Below are 13,327 nucleotides of genomic sequence, written 5' to 3'. Positions count from 1 at the left end.
AAACATCAAAAGAAGCAATAATTGATTTATTATTCCCAGGATTTTTCCACCCCGGTGGCTAAATACAGTGCCCAGGAACACTGCTGGGGAAGAGGGCCTGAGACACTCAGTTGGGCCAGGTTTGTTTAAGCTTGGAACAGTTTGGGGAAGAGGCTCGGAGAGAACATTAAATGGTTCATATTTTCTCCAACAGAATGATTTTTTGGAAAACGAAAATACTGACTCGACAATTCAGTGTTTACAACTTGCTGCACGGTAGGTCAATTTATGCTTCGCATCAGCATTTTAGTCTACCCGGTGAGGCATGCCTTCTTCATCATCTATTAAAAGCATACAAAATGACTGTTGTACTAAACTCTGCTGCATTTGTCATCAAGTCAGGAAGTGAACCCAGATCAGACATAGAATCGATATATATATATATATATATATATATATATATATATATATATATATATATATATATATATATATATATATGTATATATATATATATATATATACATATATATATATATATGTATATATATATATATATATATATATATATATATATATATATATATACACAGTGCATTCAGAAAGTATTCAGACCCCTTCACTTTTTTCACATTTTGTTATGTTGCAGCCTTATGCTGAAATCGTTTAAATCCATTTTTTCCCTCGACAATCTACACTCAATACCCCATAATGACAAAGAGAAAACAGGATTTTAGAAAGTTTTGAAAATTTATTAAAAAGAAAAACTGAAATATCACATTGACATAAGTATTCATACCCTTTGCTATGAAACTTGGAATTTAGCTCAGGTGCCTCCCATTTCTCTTGATCATCTTTGAGATGTTTCTACACCTTGATTGGAGTCCACCTGTGGTAAATTCAATTGATTGGACATGATTTGGAAAGGCACACACCTGTCTATTGTTACGGATTCAGCCCTTCCATGGTGGTGGTTTTCATCCACGTGAAACATTTCTGGTGAGGTATTATTATTCTTATCGGGGTTGGAAGGAAACGGCGATTATTGGTGTTTAAAGGAAATGGTTATGGTGATTAAAAGGTTAAAAGCGCTCATGGTAAAAATGAAACAGGAAATCGGATCGTGCACCGGAAGACGTCGAGCGAATAAGAGGAGGGCATGAGGAAGAAGTGGAAAGACGTTTTTTGTTGAAGCTCCGTACTGAGGGTGGTCGAGCGTACATCGCGAGTGAACTTTGAGTCCTTGAAAGGAATCTCGTGCGATTGGTGTTATCGCTGGAGTAGTGAAAAAGCCTGCGAAGTCAGGTACAAGCGTGAGGTTCCGGAGACTCCTCGCCTAAAGGCTTTAGCTCGAGCAAGAGCCGGCCGCCATTGTGGACCCTCGCGCGTCGTTCACTGGACAAGGTTTTTTGCCGCGTCCGCTGGTCTCACCCTCCGGTGGTCTGCCGGGGCTGAGTGGGCACTAAAGCGGCGTCTAAAGATTGCACTGCGGTTCGCTGATTGAACGGTGCCTGTGCACGTCTGGATCGCATCTTTGGGAGTTCCCTTTCCACTGCCCGTTTCCTGTGGGTGTGGATCACGTGACAGTCCACGCCTTGCCTACACCTCCTTACTCGCCATCGCCCATTCGCCACATCTCCGCTGAGTTATAGAGACAATGAGGGGTTTCTGTTCCATTCACTGTGAGTGCCGTGAGTTATGTGACTTAGGGGTGGTACCATCCTAAGATATATTGATTGTCTGGATTTGCTATCATTATTGGTAATGTTATTCCTGTGTGATTTTTAAATATATTATTGGTTTGTTTATAACCATTGGAGTGGTTTCCTTATTGATTTCGACACGGAATAGCATATCTTTCTGCCGTGGCTCCTCCCGGGGTTCGGAGGCATACCGAGACCAGGAGGTCGGGGAAGAACACGTAACATTATATAAGGTCTCACAGCTGACAATGCATATCAGAGCAAAAACCAAGCCGTGAGGTTGAAGGAACTGCCTGCAGAGCTCAGAGACAGGATTATGTTGAGGCACAGATATGGGGAAGCCTACAAAAAAAATCTCTTCTGCATTGAAGGTTCCCAAGAGCACAGTAGCCTCCATCATTCTTAAATGGAAGAAGTTTGGAACAACCAGGACTCTTCCTCGAGCTGGCTGCCCGGCCAAACTGAGCAATCGGGGGAGAAGGGCCTTGGTGAGAGAGGTGACCAAGAACCGGATGGTCACTCTGGCTGAGCTCCAGAGATCCTGTGTGGAGATGGGAGAAACTTCCAGAAGGACAACCATCACTGCAACACTCCACCTATCTGGGCTTTATGGCAGAGTGGCCAGTTCAATTCTACTTTATAGTAGAAGCCATACGGAACTGAGGTCTGCTCAGCCCTCAAAACAGTCAAATTTATGTCACTGGTCTGCTCAGCCCTCAAAACAGTCAAATTGCTGTCACTGGTCTGCTCAACTCTCAAAACAGTCAAATTTATGTCACTGGTCTGCTCAACTCTCAAAACAGTCAAATTGATGTCACTGGTCTGCTCAGCCCCCAAAACAGTCAAATTGCTGTCACTGGTCTGCTCAACTCTCAAAACAGTCAAATTTATGTCACTGGTCTGCTCAACTCTCAAAACAGTCAAATTTATGTCACTGGTCTGCTCAGCCCTCAAAACAGTCAAATTGCTGTCACTGGTCTGCTCAACTCTCAAAACAGTCAAATTTATGTCACTGGTCTGCTCAGCCCTCAAAACAGTCAAATTGCTGTCACTGGTCTGCTCAACTCTCAAAACAGTCAAATTTATGTCACTGGTCTGCTCAACTCTCAAAACAGTCAAATTGATGTCACTGGTCTGCTCAACTCTCAAAACAGTCAAATTTATGTCACTGGTCTGCTCAACTCTCAAAACAGTCAAATTGATGTCACTGGTCTGCTCAGCCCCCAAAACAGTCAAATTGATGTCACTGGTCTGCTCAACTCTCAAAACAGTCAAATTGGAGTCACTGGTCTGCTCAACTCTCAAAACAGTCAAATTTATGTCACTGGTCTGCTCAACTCTCAAAACAGTCAAATTGATGTCACTGGTCTGCTCAACTCTCAAAACAGTCAAATTTATGTCACTGGTCTGCTCAGCCCTCAAAACAGTCAAATTGCTGTCACTGGTCTGCTCAACTCTCAAAACAGTCAAATTTATGTCACTGGTCTGCTCAACTCTCAAAACAGTCAAATTGATGTCACTGGTCTGCTCAACTCTCAAAACAGTCAAATTTATGTCACTGGTCTGCTCAACTCTCAAAACAGTCAAATTTATGTCACTGGTCTGCTCAACTCTCAAAACAGTCAAATTGATGTCACTGGTCTGCTCAGCCCCCAAAACAGTCAAATTGCTGTCACAGCTGTCTTCTTCAACTTCACCTCCGGTCATGCCCCTTTTGCTTTTAGTGGAAAACCTAAACTGGTCACATGTGCTCTCCCATACCTTGTAAATCCTCCTAAAATGTTAGCTACTCATATTGTTTTGTTTTTCATCTGAACCTTTTCTAATTTGAAATTGAATTTTCTTTTCAAATTTTATTCACTTACTTGGGCGAGTAAATGTTAAAATGCGTAATTTTCATTGTCTTTCTGTAACAGTCAAAAAGTCACAGGCAGAAATATAGTAAGCCATCAATATTCCAAGTGACAGTGGTTGTCGTGCTAAGCATCCCAGCAAAAGTTTTTAATGTAACATTTAGTTATGGCTCTGGGACGAAGAGGAAGAGGCAATTATGTTAATAAAAATAAATCGTATATTCAGCAATAACACCACAAAAATGGGTGAACAAAAATAATATTCGGCAAGTTTTTGCTTGGTTGTCTTGGAGAGATCAATGTTTTAACAAATGCATTTGGTACAAAATACATAGTTTGTTAAATCTATGATTTTAGACAAAATGCTCAAGAGACACTTGGGTATGTATTTCCAACTAGAGCTTCCAGGGAAGCAGAACTCAACCGAACTGACTGGACAACTTTAAAGTAGGTCGGGTCTCACATGCCAAGTTTGATGAAAATTCGTCAATAAGTGTGGACGCTAGATTGTTAACGTCGTTTCGGAGCTGAAAAAATATGCCGGCCTATGGCGGCCATTTTGTGACAGATCGGATTGACATGCGATAGCAACCTACCTTGTGTGGGAAGAGTCTCACACACCAAGTTTGATCAAAATCCATAAGTATTTGTGGACGTTAAAGTCTGAACGTCGTTTCGGAGCTGAAAACAATATGGCGGCCTATGGCGGCCATTTTGGGACGGATCGGGTTGAAATGCGATAGCAACCTACCTTGTGTGGGAAGTCTCACACACCAAGTTTGATCAAAATCCATAAGTATTTGTGGACGTTAAAGTCTGAACGTCGTTTCGGAGCTGAAAACAATATGGCGGCCTATGGCGGCCATTTTGCGACGGATCGGATTGGAATGCCACAGCAACCTACCTTGTGTGGTAAGGGTTAAACATTCTAAGTTTGATCAAAATCTGTTAATATTTGTGGACGCTAGAGTTTTAACGTCGTTTTCATGACCAAAAACAAAATGGTCGCCGACGTTCGCCATTTTTCAACGGATCGGGCTGAAATGTAATACCAACCTGGTCCTTGGGGTAAGGATGCTGCATGTCAAGTTTGATCAGAATCGGTTGACATTTGTGGACGCTGGAGTGTTAACGTCGAAAAATTAACGGACGACAGACGACAGACGACGGAGGGTTCAGTATGTGATGAACTCAACTGGGCGGTAGTCTGGACGGTAGTCCAGTTGAGTTAATAAACATGCTCATACCTGTTGCTGTTACTTGCAAGTGGAGTCCATAAATATGAAGGTTATACAAATGCAACTCCTTCATTGCACATGTAGTGTACATGTTACGTGTACGTGTATTAAAAGCTGAGGATAAGCGAGTCTTCAGTGAATGTTATCAAATGAGCTGGCCAGTCACCACAAAATAGAAATGGATTCGGAACTTTCAAACTCAAGTTTAATGAGTCAAAATGTCAGCACACATTATTTGACTTTAAGGAAAGAAAACTCTGCGTTACTGCTCAGATTGTTGCATTTTGAATGATCCTGAAAGTGTCATTATTGTTGGCAGTGGTTGATGAAAATGTTGGTAATAATGGTAGTAATAATAATAATAATTGTTGTGTTGCCTTGAGAAAGCGATAGGGGACAGTTATGTGCCCCACAGTGACCTGTAACCATGGCAACGGAGGGTGCCACCACATGTGCGATGACACCGACGACGGTCCCATGTGTGCCTGCCACCAGAACTACGTGCTGCACTCGGACGGCAAGGCGTGCATTGGTGAGCCGGGGACGCGCAGGCCGTGGGCAGATAGACCCGTTGTAGGCAAAGTGGCCCCAATTCCACGGTGTGTTGCGGTGCACCACGGAATTTGGACCAAATTGTTTGGTGAAACCATGCGGAACAGAGAGGGTCTGGTCGGGTTGAGGGAGCTGAGGGTGGGGAGAGAATCATTGTTAGACATGGTTGCTGAATTATTTTGTATTTTCTTTCCTTCTTTTTTCCAGTGCAGTATTGACTAACGCAAGGTGTTTTCATTGGAACACAGATAACGTAGGCAGACAGAGAGGCGAGGAAAGGGTTGCTGATGCGAGCCAAGGTACAGTCTGCCTAGACATTGGCTTTCTAACAAATCACCAACCGTTGCTTCGCGTTTGCCAGTGTGGCAGCCATGGATTGGATTGGTGTCGGGACGCTTGATCCACCAAGTAGAAAAGGCACACTGTCTAGTTAGGCTCTCGCTTCCTCCTCTCTGCCTCTTCCACCAAATAACAATGGCACACATAAATCTGAACTGCACCATTGATTTGCTGTTCCTCTGGCTGTGGGGTTCCTTTTTAGGGTCATGAGCGATTTAAGGTCTGCGTGTTTTTGGCATTCCGAATGACTTCTTTTTTTAAGGCTCTTTAATCACATTCCTGATTACTTCATCGACAGCGTGCACCTCACAAATTTGAAATTGAATTCCGCACACACCCCCGACCCCCCAAAAAATAAATAAATAATCGTTGCTAAAGATATTTGACTACATGGTCTAGAAAGCAATGAACAAGTCATCCTTCACGTGATCCTCAAAAAAGTAGTCAACAAAATCAAGAATTGCTAAAATATGGTTATTGCTAAAATTAATTAATTAAATTATTAATTGCTAAAATAGGGTTATTGCTAAAATTAATTAATTAAATTATTAATTACTAAAATAGGGTTATTGCTAAAATCAATTAATTAAATTATTAATTGCTAAAATATGGTTATTGCTAAAATTAATTAATTAAATTATTAATTGCTAAAATAGGGTTATTGCTAAAATTAATTAATTAAATTATATTAATTGCTAAAATATGGTTATTGCTAAAATCAATTAATTAAATTATTAATTGCTAAAATATGGTTATTGCTAAAATTTATTAATTAAATTATTAATTGCTAAAATAGGGTTATTGCTAAAATTAATTAATTAAATTATTAATTGCTAAAATAGGGTTATTGCTAAAATTAATTAATTAAATTATATTAATTGCTAAAATATGGTTATTGCTAAAATCAATTAATTAAATTATTAATTGCTAAAATATGGTTATTGCTAAAATTAATTAATTAAATTATTAATTGCTAAAATAGGGTTATTGCTAAAATTAATTAATTAAATTATTAATTGCTAAAATATGGTTATTGCTAAAATTAATTAATTAAATTATTAATTGCTAAAATATGGTTATTGCTAAAATTAATCAATTCAATTATTAATTGCTAAAATAGGGTTATTGCTAAAATTAATTAATTAAATTATTAATTGCTAAAATATGGTTATTGCTAAAATTAATTAATTAAATTATTAATTGCTAAAATATGGTTATTGCTAAAATTAATTAATTAAATTATTAATTGCTAAAATAGGGTTATTGCTAAAATTAATTAATTAAATTATTAATTGCTAAAATATGGTTATTGCTGAAATTAATTAATTAAATTATTAATTGCTAAAATATGGTTATTGCTAAAATTAATGAATTAAATTATTAATTGCTAAAATATGGTTATTGAAAGTCGCAACGCTGCTGTGATCAAATCATAGCAGTGCTGTCCTCTTACCACATTTTACCATGGGTCATTTTCATGCAGAGCCAATGTCAGTTGCTCGTGGTCATGTGATCAGATGTTGGGATTTGTACTGAAACAAACAAAACAGCAATGAAGAGCAGCTTTTCCTCCTGAGTAGAATATGTGCAGACTAAAGTAAAAATGTCATTCTTGTTTAATTTGTGACCACTAAATAGAAACTCAACTAAATCACGATGAAAAACGAAACATGTCGGGAGCGCAACGAAGGAATTTGAAAACGTTTGCAATATTATAAAGGGCAATGGTTTAATACATAAAGATGTTATACCTGGTTATACGTTTCTTCTGAGTCACCAGGTCCTGATGTTACTTAAACAAGTTTTGTTCAATTTGAGACCCTCATCACAACGCCGTCCTCACTCTCTCTATATCTTTTAGTCAATTTGAAAGCTCCCATTGTACTAACACATCATTATTTTTTGCTACCTTTGTACCATCAACAATTTTCTTCTCCATTATCCTTAAATTTCATTATTTACAATTGTTACTGATTCGTGAATATTGAGCGATTAGTCATTAGCCCATTCTGATTGGAGGACATTTGGTGTTTACCGTAGTGTTATTATCATTAGGAAAAGGTTTATGTTATTAACACACAATGCATAATGAATTGTAACATTTGTTGAATATTATGCGGTGTTGAATTATATTCAACGAGGTGTTTACATCAACTTTTTTCGAAATGCTGTGAACGTTTATATTTTAGAGTGAAAGGAATTTCGTGCATTTTCAGCATACAAACTGTTTAAACATATTTCAATGTGTTTTCTTTTAAAGCCTTATTTACCTTTTTTAAAGTGAAAATAAAATGCTCTTCGTCAATCTTGCTGGACCGATGTACCACAGCATCCAAATATTTAATTTAATGGAATGTTGTATATATATATATATATATATATGTATACATGTGTGTGTATGCTTTGTTTCAAATGAGACTTTGACACTTTAATTATCACATGATCAAGCTCAATTCCTCTATCACAACTACTGTCACACTGTCTATCATGATCTTCATGTCTGTCTCTCTCCCCACCTCCCTCTCTCGACCCCACCTCTTTTCCTCTGGCTCCTCTGTCCCTTACCCTCACCTTCCCCCGCCGAAAGCCCCTGTTCCAATTCTGTTTTCTCCTCCTCTTCTCCTCTCCTCCTCTCTCTCCTCTTCCCTTTTATTTTCTCTTCTCGTTTCTCTCCCTCTCCCTCTTTCCAATGCTCCTTCACTTCTTTCACCATGGTAACAGCCACTAGCTGGTTGCCTGCCTTGTCTGTTGCCAAAAGCATGTGCGCGTTTTGGAATTTGGGTCAGGATAAGCTGAGCCCCCTTCTATTACTTTCAGTCGCAAACTCCATTGGCCTAATGTGTACATGTAGCAAGCTAGGATGTGTGCAATACACTAAAACCGGCACTGCGCATACACACAAATATGTGCTTGCAAACACTTGGACACACGTGTTTGAAACCCGCACACTAACATCTGAGTTAAAACACTGCCCTGCTGGAATAAATGAACATCCCGATTAATCAACAAACTTAATTTTACCCATAAGTTATACAAACACAATCGTATTTACTGCTTATACTAGTATGTAGTAGCATTTCCTTTGGCATTATCGAGTGCTTGAAGACCCGAAGGCATCAAACCAATGATTTTCTGCCTGACAGCATGATTCTATCGAACTTTGGTCGACCCGATGATTACTCAAATTTTGCCACTTATGGAGTAAAATTTCTTGCAGCTGTTGCATATTACTTGGCAGAAAGTATCTTTACAGCAGCTCACAATCCATAAGATCATTCAGTAAATGTGTTCCTTACTGTAAGCTACCTTACTGGTATACAACAAACACTTACCACTAAATTAGCAAGGCATTTGCAGTGTGGAACACACTACCGTGGGAAGATGGTGTCACATGCCAGACGTCCAGAACCACCTCTGCCTGGAAGAGACGGAGTGCGCTGCAGCTTCTTTCCTGGGCAGCACATGGTGCTGCAATGAATGCCATAGAACATGTCTGGGAGCATATGGATCGGCAGATGCGTTGAAGCCACCAGCTGCAAACGAATAAGCAATAGCTGCATCAAAATGTACTCCATATTTGCCAACATCTGTATCACACTGAATAGCATTGATAAGGAATATCATTGATTCGATGCCTTCACAGATTCAAGCACTGCAGGATGCTGAAGCACATGCCTTGGATACTAATATATATGTAGTCCATTTGATTGTGTTCATATAGCACATTGTTTAAACGAAGCTTATGCACGTACAATCAGTGGTGTCCATTTAACTCTGGCAAGGCACTGTATATATTTCTCACCTTAATGCTATCCTGCACTCACCTCCTCACCCCCACACTGCTCTTATTTGACTTTCATAAATGCTGTCCAACTATCTGATCCAACTTTTGCAAAAAGCCAATTGGAAACCAAGTGTCGAGGAAAGTGTTGGAGAAGGCATTCATTTTTAAAGATGGCATGATCAAGGCTGGAGAAGCCTTGATTTCATCAAATCCTGCACCTTCTTTCCGAATTCTCCGCTTTGTTCCCCCCGGCCTTCCCCTCACCCCCTAATGACCACAATCTCAACCACCCTCTTCCATGATATTCTAACTGCATGCAGTCATTGTGGCTTGATGGTCTACCTGTTCTGAAACATCAGTTGAGAGCTGCTTTTTCCCTGGCTTTATTATTAACCTCAGGATATTTATACAAATTAGAGACATTAATGTTACAATTGCTTCATCTTGTTCTGGCTGATCTATTAAAAATGTACATTATAACTCCTTACTAAAAAGTACATTATAAATACTGTATACTTACCATAAACAATTTGTGTTGGTATACAGTATTTTTATACATATATATATATGTACGGTCACGTGAAAAAGTAAGTACACCCCATGTAAAGTTTTGACTTATTCAACATATTTCAACATACAGCTATTTGATCTTCATTTCAACAATATTGATAGATAAAGGTGATATAACATAACAAATATCAGGAAACATTTACATTTTGTAGTCCATTGTATAATTTAAATAAACATAAATGCAAATTTTGCATGTGGAAAAAGTAAGTACACCCTTACATTTATCACTACTTCAAATACCTAAAATTAGAATCAGGTGCACCAGCTCAGGTGCAAATGATGAGGACATCGTTAGAGAGGATCTTGGAGGAACCTGTCTTATTTAAACCTCAGACATTTAGTTTGGTTTGCTCTATGTTGTTGAAGTGTGCGGCGTCACCATGCCTAGATCAAAAGAGCTTTCTGGGGCCTTCAGAAAGAAGGATATAGATGCCTACGAGTCTGGGAAGGGATTTTAAAAGATCTCCAAACAATTTGAAATCAATCATTCGACTGTCTGGAAGATCATCTACAAGTGGAGAAGATTCCAAACAACTGCCAACTTGTTCAGGCCACGCCGCCCCAGCAAGTTCAGCCCGAGAGCAGACCGCAAAATGCTGAAAGAAGTCTCGAAGAACCCCAGAATGTCATCACGGGACCTACAGGTAGCTCTTGCCACTGTTGATGTCAAAGTGCACGAGTCTACCATTAGAAAGAGGCTGCACAAATTTGATCTACATGGGAGGTGTGCCAGGAGGAAACCTTTGCTGTCCAGAAAGAACATCAGGGCAAGACTAAAGTTTGCCAATGAACACCAAGGCAAAGACCAGCACTTCTGGAACAATGTGCTCTGGACAAATGAGTCAAAGGTAGAGCTATTTGGCCACAGTACCAGAAGACATGTTTGGCGAAAATCAAAGACAGCATTTGACCACAAGAACCTGATACCAACTGTAAAGCATGGTGGTGGAAATATTATGGTTTGCGGCAGCTTTGCTGCATCAGGGCCTGGGCAGCTCACCATCATATAATCCACTATGAATTCTTCATTGCACCAGAGGGTCCTTGAGGATAATGTGAGGCCATCTGTCGGAAAGTTGAAGCTCAACCGAAGGTGGACCTTGCAACATGACAATGACCCTAAACATATCTGTAAATCCACCAAGGAATGGCTGAAAAGAAAGGAATGGAGGGTTCTGGAATGGCCAAGTCAAAGCCTGGATCTAAATCCCATCGAGATGTTGTGGGGGGATTTGAAACGAGCTGTGCATGCAAGAAACCCCTCAAACATCGCACAGCTGAAAGAATTCTGCATGGAGGAGTGGGCAAAAATTTCTCCCAGTCGATGTCAGAGACTGGTAGACAGTTATAAGAAACGCCTACTTGAGGTTGTTTCTGCCAAAGGGCAATACCACCTTTAAGAGCCAAAGGTGTACTTACTTTTTCCACATGCGAAATTTACATTTATGTTTATTTAAATTATACAGTGGACTACAAAATGTAAAAGTTTCATGATATTTGTTATATTATATCACCTTTATCTATCAATATTGTTGAAATGAAGATCAAATAGCTGTGTGTTGAAATATGTTGAAAAAGTCAAAACTTTACATGGGGTGTACTTACTTTTTCACGTGACTGTATATATATATGTATGTATGTATGTATACATCCATGTATCCATTTTTATGACTAATACATATATACATGTACATACACACATTATTTATACTGTATACTTGTAATCACATGATATATAACAGCTACATATACACAGTCTCGCAGCAATGGCATTCGTGTGCTCCGGTGATTGGAAGAAAGAAATTGGAACATTGGACATTTTCACTTACCTCCTAATATCCTCATCATCTCATTGAATCATTTTGAAAAGTTTTGAAGGGTTTTATTCCAAACTCCAAAAACGTACAGGCCTGAAGCTCCGCAATGATTATTATTTTTAAAAATCTTACCATACGGTGAAATTATTTAATGACAATTGGTTGCATCGTACGGTGAAATTCGATAAAAGATTTTGTCGACATTTCTGTGAACTCCAATTAAAATGCTCTCTCCCATGACGATTAAAAAATAGAAAACCCAATACCTGCGCTTTCTTTATTCTTTCTGCTGTGGCAGAAAGAAAGGGGAAAAAAATGCTTTCTCAAATTTTTGGACGTGAGCTTTGTGATGTGGTGACCGGAATCAAGCGGATATTGAGGAAACGCCTGTTATTCGCTTTTGGCACTTTATCTGCATCAGACAAGCAGGCAACCTGTGGTACTGATTGTACATCTCTAACTGCACGATCACATCCGTGAATGCTACTCGTTTTGCGCGCCTTTGCGTTATGTTTTCTTTTTCATCTCATCTCCTATTTTTTGCATGCTGCTTTCCAAAAATAAATTAAATGAATAAATTAAAAACATCAGTAGAAGCAAGTGGGTATTTCGTTCCAATAACCATGTCTCTTCTCTCATATTCTCCCTGGAATACAGACTGACACGTCCTTTTCATGTCTCATGGGGAAAATTAACAAAACCCTAGCTGCTACATGTACTAAAATTGTTTGCTCACAGCATTCCAATTTACCAGTGACAGCCAGTTTGTAACGAAGGATCCAGCGTATGCCGTTCGCTACGGCTTCCGAGATTTCCGGCTAACGGCTGTGCTGGCATTTGTTTGTTTTTTTGTTGTAGAAAGGCGTCTGACTGCAATTGAGATCCCTGAACCCAATGCCACTTCACTTTCTGATGTGGACAAGAGAGCGACTCGCCGGCTGCTCATGGGTAAAGACAGGCCTGCACCCATAAAGCGACAGGCCCTGACCCAAATATCCGCAATGTCCTCTTTACTTTTCCTTTTTCTTCTCGCTTCTTATCTTCTTGTCTCAGTGCTGGGGGTTCCACACGCAAGTACATTCCTTTTGTACAAAAGTGGCATCCTCAACACAATCACTATGCTTGAGCTGACAATTCTGAAGTTTTTGTCTGTTACTATTCCATATATATCATTGAAATATTTTTGTCTTTGCAAAAAGTAACAAAATACTTATCACTTCTTTATTCATCAAAAGCTTTGTTGTAGTATTTCATACTAAAGGTTCAAACTATGTAATGTCTGTTTCTACTCTTACAAAAATTTGGATACAATTTATTGTTAATAAAATCACTGCAGAGCATTTCGGAGCTAACAAAGAATGAAGTTAAGTCATCTGTCTACGTTTTATTTAACCACAGAAAAATTTGCAGATACAACAAACAAGTAGATATAAATGGCAACCAAAATGCATAAAGCACAACATAAATAAAATGGCACATACAATAAGGTTTC

General features: G+C 39.0%; 1 protein-coding gene across 4 annotated transcripts in view; it reads left to right on the top strand.

Annotated features, from left to right (window-relative positions):
* Positions 1 to 13,327, top strand: part of LOC137433036 (signal peptide, CUB and EGF-like domain-containing protein 2) — a 398,204-nt gene that overhangs the window by 158,888 nt on the left and 225,989 nt on the right. The window contains exons 6-8 of one of the 4 annotated variants that reach the window (XM_068125439.2): positions 5,189 to 5,305; positions 5,574 to 5,624; positions 12,694 to 12,783. In XM_068125439.2, the coding sequence (XP_067981540.1) occupies positions 5,189 to 5,305; positions 5,574 to 5,624; positions 12,694 to 12,783 (258 nt within the window). Of the gene's footprint in view, positions 1 to 5,188; positions 5,306 to 5,537; positions 5,625 to 12,693; positions 12,784 to 13,327 lie in introns of all 4 variants that reach the window. The other 3 variants (XM_068125440.2, XM_078783854.1, XM_068125442.2) reach the window with 3 other exon arrangements.

Source organism: Myxine glutinosa, chromosome 8, assembly GCF_964187855.1.
Source record: "Myxine glutinosa chromosome 8, kmMyxGlut1.1, whole genome shotgun sequence".
Lineage (NCBI taxonomy): Eukaryota > Metazoa > Chordata > Myxini > Myxiniformes > Myxinidae > Myxine > Myxine glutinosa.
Note: the sequence above shows the minus strand (reverse complement) of the source record. Positions and strands in the feature narration are given on the sequence as shown.